General features: G+C 37.2%; 1 protein-coding gene across 1 annotated transcript; it reads right to left on the bottom strand.

Annotated features, from left to right (window-relative positions):
- Positions 1 to 13,670: 13,670 nt before the first annotated feature.
- Positions 13,671 to 18,156, bottom strand: LOC145784443 (cardiolipin synthase (CMP-forming)-like). Its single transcript, XM_082596258.1, has 5 exons — positions 17,368 to 18,156; positions 16,906 to 17,043; positions 15,819 to 15,948; positions 15,433 to 15,587; positions 13,671 to 15,185 (listed from the first exon to the last, which is right to left on the bottom strand). The coding sequence occupies exons 1-5, from the start codon at positions 17,689 to 17,691 to the stop codon at positions 15,000 to 15,002; spliced, it is 933 nt and encodes a 310-aa protein (XP_082452384.1). The 5' UTR covers positions 17,692 to 18,156; the 3' UTR covers positions 13,671 to 14,999.
- Positions 18,157 to 21,898: the final 3,742 nt, after the last annotated feature.

Here is a 21,898-nt window from a genome sequence, read left to right as displayed (position 1 = left end):
AAAACCGAGTGAACAGTTTATGCATGTTGTGCATCAAATTAGACCTTGCAAAATCTTTATTATTTGATGCTTTGATCTGTAAATTTGAATTGCAAAAGGTTCGGAATTGATTGAATGCTTTGTTGAGCTATTTTCATTGCCCGCATTGTGTGTTTACAATTTTTCCTCTATCTACTGTAGGCTATTCTAAAATTATCAACTATAACAATTTTGATTCACAACATGACTGGAACCAACGCAGACTTGTCAAGGGAGGAGACGTTATTGTGGCACGAAACAGCTAAATCCGTTTTCGGGATTTTGCTGTACTTCGTTACGTACCACAAACTTAAGTTGTTTCTGATAGAACACAAGGGTCGACTTGCCTTCGCTGAGCACCCCAACATCGGGAGCTCCCACTCTCGCATGTAAGGCAACGTCGACCAACGGATGAGGATTAGCGACCCTCCCCCGCACTGGTGACCCCCGATGTTCAGAACAACGCAGGGCGCTCTACCTTTGCGTGTCTCGGGCCAACCCAGCCCTCAGACACTGGTGGGGTGTTATGTGGCACGAAGCAGCTACATCCGTTTTCGGGATTTTGCTGTACTTCGGTACGTACCACAAACCTAAGTTGTTTCTGATAGAACACAAGGGTCGACTTGCCTTCGCTGAGCACCCCACGTCCCCAACATCGGGAGCTCCCACTCTCGCATGTAAGGCAACGTCGACCAACGGATGAGGATTAGCGACCCTCCCCCGCATTATCACCGACCCAAAAGCGGCTCTTGCAGGATTCCACACAACGAACAGACAAGAATTCATCAGCAAACACGCCCGCACTGCCTTAATACCAGAGAGTTTGAACAAAATTCTTTGGATATGGTGCATTTTTCTTGGAAGTGTCTTCATTTGGGGCCGGAGAATCGGTTTGGTACGGGACCCAGTGATGGGCATTATCGGCGATAATTTACCGGCGATAAATTTTTATCGCTTATCGTTATCGCTCAATTATTTTTTCAGTTATCGTTTATCGTTATCGCCAAAGGCAATATTTGATTATCGCCGATAATCGCCGATCAATTTTATTTCGGATCAACACACAAGTGGAAAGACCATGAAAAGTAATATTTTTACTAGCCACCTTATAGTTACTGAAATTAAAATTGAAACCAGTTCTTCTTCAGTGCCTAAAGTGTGTGTGCACAGGTCGTTGTCAGAGGAGGGGGCAGCGACGGCCCCGACAACACAATAATTTTTAGAGTTGCAAATTGTAATGCAATGAAATGCATGCAACAATTCTCTTGTTGTTTTGCTGCAGTGGGCAATCGCGAGTGAATTTTACAATTAAAATGTAAGCGCACAGGTGCACAGCTTCCTTTGAAGCGAAGCGAAAGAAATTGGCAAGTGGTTTGTGAAAGTGTCGCAATACGAGACCGCTTTCAAGTAAGCATTGCAGCAGAAAGAGAACTCTGATTGCAGCATCGTGCATTTTACCGCACTTTTCAAGATCAAAACTCTGGAGAGTGGGATTTTATTGCATAGGCTTATAGATTAGGGGCGTAGCAAGTTAAAAGTTGTTCCTGTTTAAAGTTAAAGAGAATTAGCAATGCAGTAAGTATGAAGTAGATAGGCTATGTAGGCTATGACTGTCGAGAAAAGATGCAAGAACAATACAGTAGGCCCATAGTTCAGTGCTCTCGCCAGAGCGAAAAAAGTAAGGGGAGGCACCTGCCCAAAGTGAGAGAGCACCGAAATGTTAACCTAATGAACAAGTCATAAAAAAGCCGGTCACATAATAAACGCCATAAGTTTTTGTGGGGCAACAATATTATGAATGCTGAATGGTAATTTTGCAAATCAGAGTTAACAAATAACTAATCAACATAATAAGAAATCGGTTTAGGCTATAAGGAGAGGCCACAGAGACAAAAACGTAACAAATAATAGCCTAGTGAATTTGAATGAAAAATCATTTAAAATTCAGCTAGAGAACTGGGAAAGCGCTGCAAACTCACTCAGTGGAATCCGAGGATCGGAAGCTCAGGGAAGTTATCAGAGAGTTTTTGGCATTAAATGGCTAATTTTAACATTGAAAAATCCGATATTGTTGTTCCGATATTAATTTCGTTTGATTTTGCATTTTTTGGAATTTTTTTAATTATTGCTGACTTTGCTGTAAACAGCCCTTTAAGCAGAAAGCAAAATACAAAGTTTGAAATTTTTTATGGTATTTTCATTTGATTTAATTATTTTGCCTACTGCACGTAAGCGGCAGTGTAACTCAATTGATAAAAGCATCCAACTGGTATCTGAAGGTATAATTATAAGAATGGCGGTTACCTCAGGGGTTTGATTCTGGATAAAGAGGTTGAAGATTCGATACCCACTGCCGCTGTTGCGATTCTATTCATGCATAACTTAGCCTACAAAAAGTTTTGTTTCTTTACAGTAGCCTATTAGGCTATGTTCGATTTTTCGTCATGTTAAAGGGGTATTAAAGGAAAAACCTGACTTGGCGATTTTCCACGTTCTTTGTGTTTAACATGCTACCATAAAACGATTTTCAATAAAATTTTGCCCCATTGCGGTCTGACCACCATTGTGCGCGTGCTTTTGTCAGAGCTTTCAAAACGAGATTGGCCTGAGCAACGAAGCGTGCGACTGTAAAGAACGTCATAAAGTCTACGTCATAAAGTCTAGCAATCAACCGATCACGCAATAATTGTTACTGCGGGCGATTTGACTGTAGGCTATGTATGTATTTACATCAAAACAGCAGACAGTTTGCTCAAAACATCAGATTGGTAACGTGGCTTTTGTTATTGCTGGACTTTATGACGTATTCTTGAGCTGTGTTTGCACGTTTTGGTCATTTTGAAAAAAATGAAAATAAATGAAACACTGGACTTTGGGCCTTGCCAGCGCCATTGAAAACAAAATTTTTTGGGTAATTGTTTTTGAAATGTATTCTTGAATGTTCAGTTTACTCATTTTAATGCTTAATTCCGGTTTGAAATTTTCCTTTAGTATGCCTTTAATGAAAACAGTTCGTGCTGCATGGGATGGGGCAACGCTAATCAAGAAAAAAAAATTATCGTTATCGGCGATAGTTTTATCGTTTATCGTTATCGCTTAACTTTTTTTTGATTTATCGTTTATCGTTATCGCTTTAGGCATTTTTCGTTTATCGATTATCGTTATCGCTGAACTGAAAAATGAGTTATCGCGCCCAACACTGACGGGACCTAAATTCTCCTCTCAACGGCCCTGGCCAAAGGCACCATTTATGAGATGTGTACGTGCACACCATATTACTTTTACTGCAATTCTTTCAAGAGAAAATATTGAGCAACAATGGCAGTTTTGCTGCAAGTGTAGAGTGATTTTTGCTGATTTTCATATTGAAAGAAGTTTTTTTTATGGGCTAGGCCTATGGATATATACGTTGTTTAAAATCGAATCTTTAAAGGAATTCAATTTCACGCTGACGAAAGTAGCCAAGTTCGGCTTAAGACCAGGGATGGAGGAACCATTTTAAAAGTAGGTGGGCCCAGAGGCGCAGCAGTCAGAGTCAATCCAACTTCTGGGGGGCTTCGTACCAACAAGCAAAAAGTTTACATTTTTGGGCCCAATTTGGCCAAAACATTTACAAAATTGTTAAATTGCTTTATAGTGATAAAGCTTTGGTAGAGAGTTTGCTTTGTTGAACCATAGAGAAATAAAACATAGTAACCTTAGCGGGTTTAACATACTTTACTACACACAAAAAATATAACATAATTAAAATAAATTCAAACGTTTTCGACACGTACGTGTGTCCTTGTCAGAAAACAACACATACATTGGTATGTCAACCAGACATTTGTTGACAAGGGCCGGGAAGTACTTAAACCCAAACCTAACAACTAAAAGTGCAATTGAAGAGCACATCGCCTCTTGTGAAACGTGCACTGACAATGTCTCGATCAGCCAATTTAAAATCATCTCTCGAGACAGATCTGATTTTCAGACTAAGATCATGGAAGCCTTAAGAATCAAACGTAACAATCCATCTCTCAAACGGCAGTTATTCGCCTGTGGCTCATCGTTCCTTTTGTGCGTGTTCTCATTGTTTGTCCAATGCCTGTAGTCTACACCTCATACGATCTGTTTCCCACTGCATAATTTACTCGTAATTCTTTGTTCAGTTTGTGATTTTCAGTCCAGAGCGTCGTTACAGTTACAGTGCAAAGTCAAATTTATCTTACGATTTTTCATTTTATGTATAGGTTGCAGATTTAATTCCTGATGAGGACACACGTATAGGTGTCGAAAACGTTTGAGTTTATTTTAAATATGTTATATTTTTTGTGTGTAATAAAGTAAGTTCTGTTAAACCCGCTAAGGTTACTATGTTTTATTTCTCTATGCTTTATAGTGCTGTACAAAATATGGCGATGAACACACAAATAAAAAGGAAACAATTCACACACAGTTATAATACCACCTGGGATAAATAATCTGCAGCATTATACAGTAGTCTGTGCGCATATGTAACAGCCGCAGCACCAATTAGCAAATATAATACTGGCATCAACAATGCACAGCTAATTACCACAAAGTTTCAATACCAGGAGTACCGGTAGCCTACTGGTGTATAGGCCTACACATATTTAACAGTTAGAAAAGTTATTCGGGACTAACAGCCTGCAGTAGATTATGTGCATACACAACAGCTGCACCACCAATATACAAATATAATAGGCCTACTGGTATCAAACAACAATAACAAGGTAATCCAGCCAATTGTTCACCAAATCAAACGTCATATAAAACCGTTATGGTCTGTTTAACCTAGCTGGCATCTTACGTCACGGAAATTGCTAGAAAATGAGCCAACATTGCACCATCGTTCGTAAGACTTGTATCACACCTGTTGAGAATTGCTTCACAATGTTTCACTATTGCGTCACATAACTGCGTACGTGAGTTTGAGATATTGAAATGTATTCTGACCATTCGTAAAATTGTTACTTGGAAGTTGGTCGCAAATTTAACTGTTTCGCTTAGTGCTGCTAGCTGGACAAAATTTCCGTCTTTTATCTAAGTAGTTTGTTGTAGTGACAAGTTTTTAGTGGTGTATTGCGTTGCACCCCATTTTCGATAGCAGCAGGCTAATTTTACAGAAATACACTTTTTGAATAGACGTTTCAAAGGAGTGTTTCTTTTTCGGTCATTACCGTACATACATACGAACGGATCCGGAAATCTTATGTTACAATTTTCCCACGAAGAGATTATGGTTTACCGCTGTGACCACAAGGTTCCTTCAACTGTCACTACATACAGTAACTGCTATACTGTACTACACTTTAAATTTTTTCCTAAAAAATTAATAATACGATCATTGAAAGCAATAAATTCTTGGCAAATTGAGGTGAGATCAACCTGATCGATCAAGTTTTTGTGAATGTGTTCAACTGTTCATCCTATGGTTCAAGTGCTCTTGGGTTAATCTGCTTTTTAAGTAATTTTTCACCAGTCTGTGGCACGAAAAAGACCTGTTTGCAGTAGCATTAAACATAGGGATTTCCAGGTAAAACTGTAGCTTATCAGTTATGATAGATTTATGAAAATGTTTTATCTATTTTAACAGCTTTGCTTGAGTTCGTTTTCGAGAGAATTAACATCAATATCCCGATCTAGCCTGGTTTAAGTGCCTTCTTTTAGAGACAAAGTTGCTGCATCCTCTACCCTTGCTGCAGCTAAAATTACTTTCTCTATATCACAAAAAACTGCACGTTATCTTGGTCAAATCTTTCGCTACCTTTTCAAAAATATTTGACTTTCAAAAGTGGGTGGGCCAGGCCCACCTAGAAAATAAAGTAGGTGGGCCCAGGCCTACGTGGTTCCTTCATCCCTGCTTAAGACACATGATGCAACGCATGATCCAAATTTGTTACTTGTATTTTTGATGAAAAATGTTTTTTTTGGCGCCCACTTTTCGCATTGTTTCCCGACCAGTCATGATTCCTCTCGGAGGCCCTGAACTGAGCTATCGGGGTGTATGTGTAAGCGGACAAAAGCATGTGTAGGTGTATGATGTAGCCTGCATGGTGTTGTGTTAGTCTGAGATTTTGTGTGATGATCGTTAAAAATTTGAAGTCTATGGACTTTGTGCCTGATGCAAATAAATAATAAACTGGCGACATCCAAAGTGGCTCACTGTGGCTTTTGTGCATTTGCAGTTTGTTTCAAACATTCGGAATTATATCGTTTTCATTGAAACTCTCTAAAATTAAGTTTAAGTCCAGTTGAAAAGTAACCCACAGAGGGTTTAAAAATATTCTTTGCTAAAATCTTGTGTTGCCTGTCAATTCGCAAAACACAAGCTGGTGGCTTTCGTTTACAGTCGATTTTTTGGGCTATAGACCTCATTAAGATTAAACTCTTCAGTTTAGTTTAAAATAGCCAGATCAGAGACCCATCACTCTTAACATAAGATTCATGATCTTTGTCACTCATTTTGCCATTAGGCTACAAATCACAACTTTATTCTTAGCGATTTTTTTGTGCCTTATATAGTAGGGTGGCTCATTTTCCTTGATGTTCTTTAAAATTTTTGTCAGTTTAGAATAATGTTCCATTTTGCTCACTGATATTGACAAACCAAAAATTTTTGTTGGGTTTTGACCTTTGACCCTGGTTCACCCAAGGAGAAGTTCTAAATTTTTCAGAAAAATTAGTAAATTTTGAAGTGGTTTAGCAGTGTCTGAAGAGGAGATTTCTCAAAATTTGACCACGTGATTTTGACGTCACTTCCTCTGTTAACTTCCACGTGGAACATCTTCACCCAACTCCAAGTCTGAAAGTCACTAATAGTGCATGCTTTTAGTGTCATTTTAGTTGATTTTACAGCCTTTTTGCAGTCAGTGAATCTGTAACATATAAACCAACAAAAGTTTTTGGCACAAAATATGAGAGTCATTTTAGAGCATTTCAGGGCCCCTGATTCCGAAAATGCACTTAGTTTTTTCGAATTGGCTCTAGTTTTCGAGATATTCGACAATGAAAATATTTTTGAAATCGTTACTCAAAAGATTTGAATTAGCAAATTACTTATTTTCAGCCCTGTTTACCACTATGATGTCATAATTGCACTTGTCTAGTTCAATTGGTTCATATTGCGCGAAAGTTCAAAACGCAAGCAAAGGTTGAAATGAACTGTGTTTAACGTAAGGGAGCCATAAATATTCAATGAAAACAGTTGTGAATCAGTAGGCCTACATGACCAAGTCTTTGCTGCAAAGTTTTTTTCTGGTCTATAGGCTAAATAAATGGCATATAGGCTAATAAAATATGCTTGACAAGTATGCTTGTACAAACAACCCAGATATATGTTACTGCATGCAGGGGCGCCGGAAGCGGGGGGGGGGGCAGGGGGGCGCCTGCCCCCCTGCCCTCAATTTTTCTGCAGATGGAGGGGCAGGGGGGGCAATGGTGCTCTTTTAAATTCATGTAAGCTCCTGCACATTTTGCAATATAAAAATTTCTGCTATTCGCTTTTAGCCTAATTATAATCATTCATTTTTGCCTCAAAATAATATATAAGTTACGGCACAAAATTTTGCAACACAGTAGGCTACAGGCCTTAAAACTCGTTTTTTTTCGGCAGCCATCGTGGCCTACCGGGAGCTCCTTCTCGGCGGCCAAATCTGCGTGCTTGGAGGCCAAAGTACAAAATAAAAATAGCACAAGTAAATAGAATTAAACTTGAAACAATGCAAAAATGATCACTTAGCGTTGTTGAAGTCTGGGCCTGGGCGACGTCCTACAATAGAATCGTTGTACCACGCAATAACTGCTTTATCGGGCTTGTAATCCAGTACTGCGGGACCATCTAACGACACTCGCACGAGTGTCTCCAATGTGGCTGATTTTAAACAAGTTCGCCACTCCCCTAGAATCAGTGGTGGGCACTAGTTACTTTCAAAGTAACTGAGTTACAGTTACAGTTACTTCGCTCAAAAAGTAACTAGTTTCAGTTACAGTTACCCTTTTTAAAAAAGTAACTAGTTACAGTTACTAGTTACAGTTACTTTTCAAAGAAAATGGTTGCATATGAGTACTGATCTACAACTACTCTTCTTTGCATGAAGTACAAGTTGAAAAATACATGATAAAGGGCAAAATGATACTTTGTTCGTAGCTGTTGTCTTACTACAAAACAGCGACCACTCTTCTAGCTGTCCACATACTATAATGCTTCTAAGATTCCATAATCTAACCCCAAAACGTCCGCCTACCAAATATGAAACAATAATCGAAAAAATGACATGCACAGGACCAGTGCCGGCCTTAGGGTATTTCGGGCCCTGTGCGGAATATGCTTTGCGGGCCCAAATGACAATTATCCAAATCATCCAATTTAGTAGCGTAGCTAGGTATTTTGAAAGGAGAGGAGGTTTGACGGCCGGCGTGCGAAGGCTGACGGCGTGTGCACCGAAGGCGACCCCCAGCGGCAGATGGTCTGGGTGGCCTCCCGCAGAAAATTTTGAAAAATTACTTTGAATTTGGTGCATTCTGAGAGCATGTTCAACAAAAATTTGGGTATGAATATTACTGTAAAATGGTGCTGTCCGGTGGCATAGCAAAAGGATAAGATCATGTTTTCTTTGGCATTTTTTGGAAATAAAGCTGAGTCTCTATGTTTTCTGCATTTTCTGAATTGCGGCCCCCTAATTTGCTGGCCCTGTGCGATCGCACGGTTTGCACACTTGAAAGACCGGCACTGCACAGGACATTCCTTGATAAGCAGTAGGGGGTGTCAATATTTTTATACGGGTACGTATCTAAAATGAACGAAGAGGCACAACATCAATTTCTTTTCACAAACATCAGTATTTCAAAATGTTGACTGCTAAGTCCAACTTGGTTTGGCTTCAAAATATCCTTTCCAAGGGAGAGCAGTCTTTCAACAGCAGCACTGGAGGGGATAGGAGTATTGTATCGCAAGAACAAACGCCTCATGGCGTCATTGGGGAATGCATCAGACGTAACCGCCTTTGTTGTGTTACGTTCGAGAAATTCATTTAAAATTTTTCCCGCACTCGCTTTCTTTTTTGTGTTTTCAAATAACGAAGCAAAAAGTCATCTGCTTCATGCCTGTCAACATCAGTGTCACGGTTGCTTGCTGCATCGTCGATGTTGGAATTGCTGTGGTTCTGTAATAGGTTAACAATTTTGAGATGTAGAGCCGTCTTAACTTCTTTACCCTTGTAAAGCCAAGAAAGTCGGAATTGTGGGTGAAACGCAGCAGCTAATCATCAAAGACATGGCCAAATCTGTTTTCCAAAGTTTCCAACAATCTGGTAAGTAATGGCAGGCAGACAGCCATCTTGATGCTGTTTCGAAGTTCTTATAGTCTTTTCCTCGTCATGCCCATATATGCATTCTCTTCTGATTGCAGAATGTCCAGAGATTGGCATATTGGTCGCATAACCAGTGGGGTTTGTTTCAGTCTCGGATACTTTAGACAGAAACTTATCCATTTCGACTTTTGACTACTGAGTACTGCAGGCTTGCCAGATTTTTTTTACAAAAAGTAGCAAAAAAGTAGCAAAATGGATTTGAAAGTAGCCCAATTTCTGAGCGATGTTTTTCTTTCAAGGAAAACTGTATTTTGTATGTTGCATAATTTTCCAACATGTCCCAATTGTAAGATATTGCATTGTATATCAGTTCCTACTGTACAATTAAACTTTACAACCTTAAATTACCTAAACAGAAAAAATATTATAGGCTACAGTATTGACAGTCAGTAATCGGAAAGATCACAAGAACTATATATAATACAAGAGCAGAAATATATGCAAAATAATGCTTACACCAACAGACCAAGAAATGAACACCAATACCGTTAATTGTTTTAATGAAACCTATACGAGTACTAAAAAAAAAAATCTATTGATTGTTTTACAATACCACTAAGTGATGTATATATATAACACAAAAATGTCAACATAAATCTTACAATACCCACATAGCAATGACAAACCTCACGGAGTTAAGAGTTATTTATGCATTCATATCTAGGTAGTGCTGCATAATTGTGCTCATTGAAATATTCATTACTATCAAATATCTCTATGAATATTCAGTATATGTGATCTAGACAGTTTTGTTCATGGCAAGTTGAAAATGGATATAGGCCTATATTGTAAGGTTTAAAACACAGAAGAAAGTGAGCAATAATGGTAGCACAACAAAGATTGACGAGAAGAGTTTAGTTGGTAGCGCTAACCAGAGAAAAACTGGTCACAAAATTGGTTTTAACGTCACTCAATTAGCTTTATTGTGCTACCATTGTTGCTGACTTAAAATATTAAAAGACTGTCACAGCTAGCCTCCATTGGGTTAATAAAATTTGCTACATTACTACCCAGTGGCGTAGCCAAGGGGGGGGGGGGGGGGTTTGGGGGTTACAACTCCCCCCTTTGGCACGCGGGTGACGTCACGATATTGAGAATGATGCTTTCAGTCTAAAAAAAATTGCATAATTTTAAACAAAACTGCATTAAAAGAGCGAGTTTTGCCAATACCAAACATTCAAACATCTCAGCCAGGAATTAGCAACAAGAAAACATAGAGACTTAGCTTTATTTCCGAAAAATTCCGAAGAAAACATGATCTTATCCTTTTGCTATGCCACCTGACAGCACCATTTTACAGGAATATTCATACCCACATTTTTGTTAAAAATGCTCTCAGAATGCATCAAATTCAAAGTAATTTTTCAAAATTTTCTGGGGGAGGCCCCCCAGACCCCCCGCCACTGGGTCGTCAAAACCCCCCCATTGAAAATTCCTGGCTACGCTACTGTTGCTACCCACTACACCTCTAGTTTTTGTCTAATTAAACAATACCGTACATATCTTGTTTAAAGTTTACTAATTCAAACTTAAACCCAAATCTTAACCACAAAAAATAAGTCTATCACAAAATTCACACTCTAAGTCTAATCTATCAATAGCAACTACTTACAAAACCCCCTGGGAAACTTCTGCCTTATAACAACAAACGCATAGATCTAGATGCTGATAGTGAGGCGACAATAGCCAATTACTCGAGTTCGACTCGGCCAAGGCCAACTGGGTAAAACTCAGCAAGACGCTACTCGCTCATTGGCTAGGAACAGTACACGTGGTCACGTGGAAGGGGTCATCACGCCATTTTTACCAAAATAAGAGAGAAGAGAAAAAACGTAAAAACGCTCCAAAGTGAGAGATGTGATGCAAGTCGATTATTCTGTGATTCTTTTCACTTTCATCTTTGTTAGGCATTGGGAAGTAAAAAGTAGCCCAAAAAGTCGCAAATTTCAAAAAATCGCAAACCTTCAAATTCAAGTCGCGAAGCGAATTAAAAGTAGCCCAATTCGCGATAAGTAGCCCAATCTGGCAACTCTGGAGTACTGACTACCTCGTCTACCTGTGCTCAAAGCTATATAACCCCAATCTACAAAAAAAGAATCGCTTTACAAAAAAGGAGAACCTGAAATTTCTAAAAACAGACAGCTTAGTGGGGGAACAAACAAAGGATTGTGGCGTCACAGACATCAATCCTTATAGAACACCGCGAAATCCTACCTCGCAGTTTACGCGGCCTCCTTTCTGTCGATGGTACACCGCAAAATCCTATCTCGCAGTTTACACAGCTCCTTTCTGTACACAACCTCGCTTCTTGTCTCGAATGCCTATAATCTCTTCCAAACAGATAATTTGACCTCTACAAATAAACTGCAATAAACGACTAATTTTTGTTCGGGAAATCAAGTAACTGTAACTAGTAACTGTTGAAAAACGCTAAAATAGTAGCTAGTTACTGCTTATCGTTACTTTTTCAAAAAAGTAACGAAGTTACAGTTACAGTTACTCAAAAAGTAACTAGTTATGTAACTAGTTACTTTTTTAACTAGTTACTGCCCACCTCTGCCTAGAATTCTCTCTAGCAACGAAAAATAACGTTCGACATGATTGTGTTGACGATGACGGCAAGGTAATAAAATAAGTATTTCAATGATGTGAAGGACATTACTAAAAGAAGCATAATTTTTGCAAAATATGATCAAAAAATGTTTTCCCCTCGGATGTTAACTAACCTAGTTCTCCTTTTTAATGTCCGACAACATCGAAACGACATAAAAACGACAATATTGCCAGCCGATGTAAATTAGCACTTCGGGTTAAGACTTTGTTAAAATAAACGTCGGTAATTACAAACAAGACTTACAGCGCTGGTGATCGCAGATGGATATATTCCATCAATAACAAATACTCCTGCACAATGCAACAGTGGCGATTATGACGCGCTAACCTAATTTTGCGTCACTCTTTGATACTACATATTTTCGACAGTTAATCCACGATCATTCTATTGCGAAATTAAATAATTGACTAGAAGAGACCGGCGGCCAAACTTGGCCGATTGAGGAAGTAGCACCGGCGGTCATTCAAGCACTACTTAGCGGCCATGGCCGCAGGCTGCTTTGGCTTGACAGTAGGTTACATCATTATAACATAGCATGATGCCCTTCTTTGTATACCGGACACTTGTACTGTAGGCTATCATTACTCAATACATAGTGAGCTGATAGATTAGCATTGTCGCTATATCTTATCTTACAACTTGAAAATAATTTGGCCTTTTAGTAAACAATAGTGCCCTTTTTTCGTAATCTTGCCCCCCCAGTCAAAAATCGTTCCGGCGCCCCTGACTGCATGAGGCAACGCAGAGGAGCAACGCATTCTGCGGTAGACACAGCGCTATATCAAAACAAGCATTATTATTATTATTACTTTGACATGAAGCTGGGTGATCAAGATAAGTCCTGGGTTCCTCCGAAAGTATGCAAACATTGCACTCAAACCGGTTTCTGGGCTCAAGGCTAAGAAGTTCAGAGTACCATGGCATAAAGAGAGCCGTGGAATCACCATGAAAATTGATAGTTTTGTACGGTGAACATGTTCGAAGGAAGTTGGAACATCATGTTTACAGGGAGTGTGCAAGGCAGTCATTGCGTGGACGTTGCTATTTCTGTTTGCCCTCTCTTGTTTCAAGTGCCTTGCTTGAAACAATAGGAAAACGGGCATGACTGAGAGTAACCTCAATACCTTCAGTAATGTTTTGGAGCAAGGTCAAGCTTTTTTCTCAAAACCATTTCTACCATCTACTGTAGTAGTTAAAGATTTAGTTATCAAAAGTGGTAGCTGGAATCTTTGCTAACTCAAAAACTAGAGCCAATTCGATAAAACTTAGTGCATTTTCAGAATCAGGGGCCTCGAAATACCTTAAAACTGACTCTCACATGTCCTGCCTTTATATAAAAACTTTTTTTGTTGGCCTGTGAAAATCGATAAACATCGTCAAATGATTCAAGAAACTGAAAGCAGTAGATATTTACTACAGTGAACGGTGCACAAAGAAAATCATGTCTGAAATGTGGTAGAATTCGACATTTTGAGAGTAGTACACGTGTCAGTGTTCATGGAGCTGCTAATTAAACCACTTTGCTTGCTACAAGTTTGTGTTACTGCGTCTTATTGTGTCCATTAAGATGCTAGAGTGCATTAGAAGATAGCGAGTGAGCAGTTTCAGGGATAAGCGAAAATTCGATATTTTGAAAAAATTCAAACCAGGTGAACCAGGGCCAAACGTTAATATTTTTTTGTGAAATTTGGTATAGGAGATACATTTACCAAAAGGAACAATATTCCAAACTGACGAAAATTTTAAAAGAAAAAAATTTTTTTTCGATATTTTGCGCTAGCCTAATTATAGGCTAGTGTGTTTTCCAGCTTAGCCTACCTTATGGATTAGGCTGCTAGCCTAATTTTTTTATAGCCTATATTGGTCTTATTATCCGCAGATGTTACTGCAGGCGTAAGACAGAAGATATGTCCTTGTTTTCAAATGAAGATCTATACACTATCAATGAAGTGCAATGACAATGTGCTGGAGATCTAAATCTTTATAGCCTAATAGCTTGAACATATCACATGCGTTTGTGTTTATTTTAATCTATCTTTCAAGGGGTTTTAAAATTTTTGAGACGTGCTATAGCTAAACTATTTACAGGGTGCCAAAAAGGATGGCAATGGTATCATACAAAACTTGATCAGCCACGGTATGCAAAACTTCCCAGATTAAGTGCTCAAAGAAGATTTTTCAGATCTGAGATACAGATTCGACAATTAATCAATGAAGTTGTCATTTCTTCAATAAAGAAAACTCCATTTCTAAGTGTATTGTGCAAGTTTATAAAAGTGGACAGTAAACAGATAACATGGCAATGAACAGAAAAAGCGTAAGCTACCTAAAAATTTTTTTATTTGCCATTCTTTAGATTTAACGTTCAGTTTAGAAAAAAGCTCCTGTAAATTGGAATGTTTTCATCATTTTGGATTCTTTTTTTGTAGGGAAAATTCACAACGATACGTGGAGAAAAGATTTAATGTTTAAAGCAATGCATAATTAATATTTTTCGAATACACTGAACAGTTTTTGGCTTTGTCACCGGCGCGACTCATGTTACAAGCACTGCAATAGTAGACAGCTGTAGTCTACGCAAAGTGTCACTCAAAAACAACACAGCTTCTCAAATGTCAAGAACTCCCGCATAAAAACTGCTGAGATTAAAGTACTGTCCTTGATGATTTCAGAGCACCAACACTGTCATCAATGCCTATCATAAATGAATAGTTTACACTTCAAGCACACAAAAAACACCCGAACTGGAAAAAAAGTAAAAATTTTACGCAGTCAAAGATAATTATGATATTATTTAGGATATTTAAGATATTTGCAGTGTTATTAAAGAATAAGCAAACGATTGACTTAATAATATCTAAGCAGCAAATGATATTATTGAATGCGATTCAAGTGAACTTGTGAGAAACATCACACGTGACACGATACAGACCCAACATGGCGCTGTTGACAGTAAAAATACGAAATGACAAATTTCAGATGATTCAAAAATGCTATGAATCGTTTTCTTTTTTTAAAACCCGGACTGTGTCTCTTCTTGTAACGTAGCCAATGCCGGATGCAACAGTGGTACATGCGCTTAAGCCCCACAACGCCTTCAGCAAGATGTGGTCCACAAAGCCAAACACTGGAGATGCCAAGGAACTCCAAATGACGAGCACTTGCAAAAAGGTGTTGAACTGTTCAAAATAAAAAAATAAAAATCAGTTGATTTGTTGTATGATATACGTAAACACATCATCCCCAGCAAGAAACCGAAGCTGCAGAGAACATGATTCGAAAATCACAAAAAAACATTCGATTGTTCTCAGTTTCCTTATTGATCTCATTTAAACGTTCTGTAGGCTAGCCTATTCGATGGTATAGGAAGTTATTTTATTATTACAATAAGTATTAAGAGTAACAAAAACTTGTTAAATACTATACCTTGCTCAAGGAGGTAGGCGAGAGCTTCGTATTGACTAACGTGGGATCGAAATATCGTTTCAACGTAAGAGGACGGGGACAGGTTTTGAAACGAAGATAAAACACGGCAGCAACTAGAAGCACGTCTCGTCCGACAAATAGAGCAGCCAAAGCAACTAAATGACATGAGAACAGTTCAGTAACTTGAAAAACGTATTTCTATCCCAGATAGCAAATCAGTCCTTTTTTACATTGATTCAATGTCTGTAGACGAATTGATCCACCAATGAATTTTACACAAACCGATTTTCCATTAACAAAGCAGACAGTTAGCGTAATCGACAGGTAAAAAAATCCGATGTCTGTTCATCCAACCCTAGAAATCTTTTTGAAACAAGTACCATTACCTGGGATGATGTTAACGTAAGTTAAAGTCAGTGCAAGAATAGAAATGAGCACTTTATCAGCAAGAGGATCTAATGCTGATCCCACTGCAGACTGTTGGGATGGCCATCTTCTGGCAATGTATCCATCTGCCTAAAATATAGAGCAACACTTCTGCAACTGCTGTGTTCTGCAATTTTCCACAACTTTATGATGTTTTACAGATGTTGAATACTAATAGTGGTAAACGGTAGACCAGAAAAATTGGCAAATGGCTATTTTGCAGCATGTTTGCGAATTTTGGAAAAGCAGCCTATACAGAATTGTTTTGAATATATTCATTTAAACTAACTGATTAGTGACTTCATCATCATCATTGAGTTCCATACTCGTACTGAAGGTTGAATACAATGCACCATTGTTCTCGACCATGAGCTGTTCGCAGTGCACTTTCATAACTTAATTTTGTCCATTTAGTCATGTTTGTTGTCCAAATCATTCTTGGTCTGCCTTTGTTTCTTTTACCTTTATCTTCCCTTCTATTAATGATCTTGGTAATGAGTTTTGCCTTATTGTGTGTCCGAAATACCTCAATTTTCTTTTTTAGACTATTTGTAAGAGAATTTTGCTTGAATTTAACTTGAATTAGTGACTTGAGGCATTTGAAATAAATTTTCTGCTGGCAAAATAAGAAACAAACAATATATACCGTTTGCTAAAACTTGCAAACATGTTGCAAGGCAAGCCACACATGATGTGTTTGGTCTGGACGTGAAAACTTTAAACACGAATTTTCTTTAAACATGTTTTTTTTCCATGATTGATTTGTTTCTTTCATGATTGTAAAATTGAACACGAAAATAAAACATAAAACTATTGTTTCAAACTTATGGTCTCATAAAGTTAAAAAGTTGAGCAGCGATTACAACACAAAGGCACCAGAATGGGAAGGTGTCGCCAATTCAAGAGGTAAGTCAATGTAGCAAATATTTTGTTGAGCTAAAATATAAGCAAGCTTCATTTGTAAAATACCATAACTTAGATTTAATGAAATGAAGTTAAGCTAACTTAAAAATTTAACACTCCACACAGATTTCATAGATGACTTACTAAGTCTGTCACTGCAGCAACAAGTGCCAGTACTAGAGCAGGAGTATAATTTTGATGAAGAACCAGATACCCAAGGTAGGGGGAAATAGCCATTCTTACAACACACAAAAAGTTTGGAATTGTGTAAACATTTTCTTTCTGAAAAATAAAAACTTCATAATGAAGACGTTACTAAGAAAGTTTTTTTACGTACTAAAAATGAACATCAATGAAAAAAAATTGTTATTTTAAAAAAATTTTTCCAAGACATTTCATACAGTGAAAAATAATTTTGTACGTTAGTTATCATATTTCTTGCCAGACAGAAGTAACCCTTCTATCTTCTTGTCATATCTTAATATTAAAATGTAATACATTTCTGGTTGCAGTAAAATAAACAAAAGGCAAATATGATGATGTTTATATGAAACATTATGATGTTTCATACAAAACCACAAAATCAGCATGAAGCTGTGTACATACCTTTACTGGAATGGCATCTAGCATCAGTTCACTTTCTTTTCTAGTATGAAGATTTTCCCATTTTCCTTTTTTGGAAGACAAAAATCTGACTGATAAGTTTTGGCTGAATAAAAATCCATTAGAAAACCATAATTCAGATGGTATGCACAAATGTGTATTATGTAACTGAAGTCTGGTTTGAATAAGTTGAAATTGATGACAATACAGGCGACTTCTTGAACCAACAAACAAATTAGACTGCAGACTAGACAGGCAATGTACAAATTTCTTTGAAAAACTTTGATGTTGATAGCATTTACAAAAAACAGATACAAGAGTCTTCATGATTTTTCCAACAGTTTTCTTGAACTTGTTGTCGACAAAATAACTTCACTGCAACTGCTGTGAAACAACTGGTGCTTCACAATGTATCAAAACCCCTAACCAAAAAGTAGGATTAACAAATCATCTTTTAAAAAGATAATACTATAGACATGATACAACATGTAATTTCAAAGCATAGGATACCGGTATATTAAACGAAGTGGGTGTAGCCAGCGCTTGCAAAATATTATGGTTATCCAAGCAGATAAAAGTTTACGGAACTTTTCTATTTCTTCAGCTGGTGATCCAAGTTTGGTTTGTCCCTGTTTAGACTAGGTGCTGCAACAATATTCTCGGGTAACTTATTCCCTTCATTGACAATGCGGATCGGAAAATTTTTTGCATTCACTAAATCCGCCACTTTGGTCGTGGACGCGCCGATTGCGCCGCCCAATTTTGCAAGTTTCAGTTCAGTCCCGACTCTCTCTTTGGTCAACTAATCAACTGACATTGTCGTAGTGTTGCCAAACTGGGTGACATAAGTTTTCCAAAGCTGCTTAGCAAATTCCTTTCATCTGCACTGTTTGACCAGAGTGTATATAGTGGCTCTGGTTTGACTGTAATTGCGTTTCAAATGCATTTTTGTAAAATTTACAACAATCTCTATAAAGGTCTTCAACTAATGTAGAAGTTTTTTTTGTGAAAGCATATGTGACTTTAAAAAGAAGAAACTAAAACACAGGTCTTAATCTCATTATGATGTTGTGTACTACCAAGTTATGCGTCCTATAACCTCTCAAAAGAAAAAAAGATGCTTTCAGTGCAGACTTCATTTTCCACTCCTTTTTTCTGGAATCGTCAAATTTTTCCATTTTCAAACTTTTGTCTCCAATGATCTTTAAATTGTTGAAAAGGAGCGATCTTCCTGGCGTCAGCACTACCTGACTACTCACTATAGAACAGCGAGCATTGTGTTTCGCTAACCATACCGGTGTAGCCTCCACACTAGTCATTAAGACTTTTCCAAAACATATGTTTCTCTGCAGTCGAGTGTAGCAGAAACTCATCGATAATGGTGGCAGGCAGAAACTAGTGGTGCGGTACTGATGAGCCTAGCCTCATGGACGAAGCACGTGTATATCACTGAGTTTTTGCTACACTCGACTGCCGAGAAACAGATCTTTAAATTTCCAATGATTTGTGACAAATACCCTATTTGGCAACACTGATCAGTCGTCTTCGCTTCTCTTACCGGTATTTGATTATATGGCATCGCGGTGATCGCGCATTTGTCAAAAATGTTTTTGCACTCATGCGTAAATTCTTAATGTTGCTCTCTTTTACAATGAATGAATTTGTGCAATACACAAAATGTGGCATGTTTTCCAGTATTCACTGCCATTTTTTATTCATTTGATGAGGCAACACACTTCATTGGTGAATGCAAAAACCAGCAATTGGAAAAAAAATCAATATTTCTCATCATGTCTTCCAAAAGCAGCAGTGATCCCAAAACAAGCCAGGGCTAGAAATAAAGTAAAGTGGTGCATAGTTACCTCAACGTAAATGAGTTCTAGTTATTGAATCAGAGCCACTCTAAGTGGCTCTGATCGAATAGAGTGTTGCTCAGTCGATTTCCTGTCTGAACATAACACTTTTTTGCTGATCTTCACCAAAAAAAGTATTGCTTATTTCTTACACTTATGCACTGCGTATGTTATGTTGGCTTCGTTATAAGTTTAATTTTTTTGAAATGAAAAATAAAACTAATAAATAAATAAATGTGATGAAACCATTAAAAACTAGTAAAATAGAACTGAAATACAGTAACCTTGATTGATAGAAATGTTATTGGGAAACCTTTGGCTAAACTTTGCATGTCAAAGTTGCCAATTTCTCAGTTTTCACGCGGAATTGAACTAATTTTGTTCAGCACTAGCACAAAACTTGAGCATTTCCAATAATGTAAAATTATGCAATATAAAGTAAACGAATCATAATTTTGCTGTAATGCAATAATCTTTGTTTTGTTTCGAATTGAGTTTGATAGAAAACAACTTCGTTTAAATGCAAGAGAATTTATGTCCAACAATCTTATTAGTTGAACAAACGTAATCTTTTCTCAGTGTTTGGTAGAGAGTTGGAATGAAATATTCAAAATTATGAATTTTAAAATTTTTTGTGTTGTTCAATTTATTTTTTTCTCTGAACCTTATTCCTAACCTTGTTTTACAAAAATAACTTTGGAAATATCGACTTACCTTACCTACTATACGTTTCTTTCGACACCAGTGGTTTTCATTTCATTTCCTTCGTTTATGAGATAATATTTTTTTTTTTGATCAGGTCTACTTCTTAATTGGCAGACTGTTTTTCAAACCTTTGTCTATTTTTTCATATTGTGGGATGTTTGTGAGTCTAACAGGCTAGGCCTGATAATTTTAAAAACTGACAACACTGGTGCACGTTGACAAGTCATGGGAAGCTATATAAGTTGAATTCGCTTTAGCTTTTTTACCTTTCAATTTCAAGCATTAGGAATATTTTTTTTGCGTTGGAACAAACAGACTTGCTGACAAATATCAAAAACATATCCTGTATTGCATCCACGTTAACTATTGAATCACATGAAAATACTGCTTTATGTCTAAGTGATTTGTACATCTAATATCGGCTGTTACTGCTTGGGTCATTCCATTATATTTCAGGTCATGAAAAAACCAATACTCTTGGAAATGTTTCATACTTTGGCAGTTAGTTCACAATCATTAACTGAGCACACCAAAAAAAAATTTTTTGAAATTGACCAAGTGGTTTAGAAGTTGTGGGGGTTTGAAATTCACCACTTGACCGGGGCATCGTGCCCCCCCAAAATTCAAATTTTGCTAATATCTCCTAATTTATAGCTAAAAAAACAACCAAAATATGTAGAATACCATTTTTGGGGCAAGGAATCTGAATTTCCAGTCAAAATTGGTGAAAAGATATCATTTATAGATGAAAACAACGTTTCAAAAATTTTGGGGGGGATAACTTTGGGGGGTGCTTTGGCCATGTAGCCATGACCAAACTCAAATTTTTTTTTCCTGAAATTATTTACCTGTTCATGTTATGTCTTTATGATGAGTTATTTTAGTTGTTCCATGTGTTTTTTGAGAGGGACTGCAGTTTCAAACTGATACCCAGTTTGGCAAAATTCCAATTTATTTGACATGAAGTTTTGGCACTTTTGAAACAGCAAATTGCACTGTCTGTCATCTGACAGTGATTTGTTTCAATCCATATGATCAAAAAAGTTAAAAGTATTATTAAATCCCATAGGTACAGTTTAGAAATTATTGAGTGAGCATCAAGTTATAAAAAATACACCAAATTGCACATCAGTCTAGTTAAAAAGTTTTTCAAGTTTGTTCAGTTCTGAGCTAAAAGTGTAACTTCTACCATTGGATGTAGAAGGTGGAGTTAGTTTCAAAAGTGCAGAAGTGGGTGGCATCCAGCATATATGGTCTTTTCCAAACCAAACTGTTTAACAACTTCTTTCCTGCTGAATAATAAAAACATCATAGCCAGGCACTTTTCTACTTCAATGAAAAGTTAGTTCAGAAATGATAAGGGTGCATGTGCTGGTTTGATAAGAAATGGTAGCAAAATCTTGATCAGACTAGCTGTGTGATATCAGCTGAATAATAAAACATTGGTAGTTTGACACATAAAAACAATTCTTCAAGAAATGGACCATAATATGGCTGAACCCTGCAAATATTGTGACAAAGCATCAGTTATGTTTCAATTATTTTCATTTTTTTGATATGTATGGGTTGATATTTTCTAAGTTGAATATTTTGGTTTATGCAAAACTTACATCAATCAAATTTCGTGAAAATATTATACCGGTACTTAATTGCTTTGTTTGAAAAAGAAATTTGTTTTGCGATCTTTTTCTCAACGCTCCGAAATATTCCCCCAAACTTAGCGTATCAAAAATAAATTAAGAAAAACTTTAAACCTAAATAACTAAATTATCATTTGAAATGTTCATCTTGGCATATTTTTAATTGCAATTTAAATGAATTCCTTGGATCTTAAATTGGTAAAATGCATGTTTTCAGTGCGAAAATCGTTCAAGGTAAAGAGTTATTGTCAAAATATCAAGGCGCAAAATGAAAAAAATGGCTGTGCTCAGCTTCAAAAATCCTACTAGTGGCCGAAAATTCAAAGTGCTCTATCT

The sequence above is a fragment of the Aplidium turbinatum genome, chromosome 15 (assembly GCF_918807975.1).
Source record: "Aplidium turbinatum chromosome 15, kaAplTurb1.1, whole genome shotgun sequence".
NCBI lineage: Eukaryota > Metazoa > Chordata > Ascidiacea > Aplousobranchia > Polyclinidae > Aplidium > Aplidium turbinatum.
Note: the sequence above shows the minus strand (reverse complement) of the source record. Positions and strands in the feature narration are given on the sequence as shown.

What these genes read in the sequence shown, in the direction of transcription:
- LOC145784443 (XM_082596258.1), bottom strand. Translation starts at nt 17,691, where the DNA reads ATGAAGACTCTTGTATCTGTTTTTTGTAAATGCTATCAACATCAAAGT. An exon ending in TAGATGCCATTCCAGTAAAG is followed by an intron (nt 17,044 to 17,367) that starts GTATGTACACAG and finishes TTTATTTTTCAG; the next exon opens with AAAGAAAATGTTTACACAAT. An exon ending in TTACGTTAACATCATCCCAG is followed by an intron (nt 15,588 to 15,818) that starts GTAATGGTACTT and finishes CATGTCATTTAG; the next exon opens with TTGCTTTGGCTGCTCTATTT.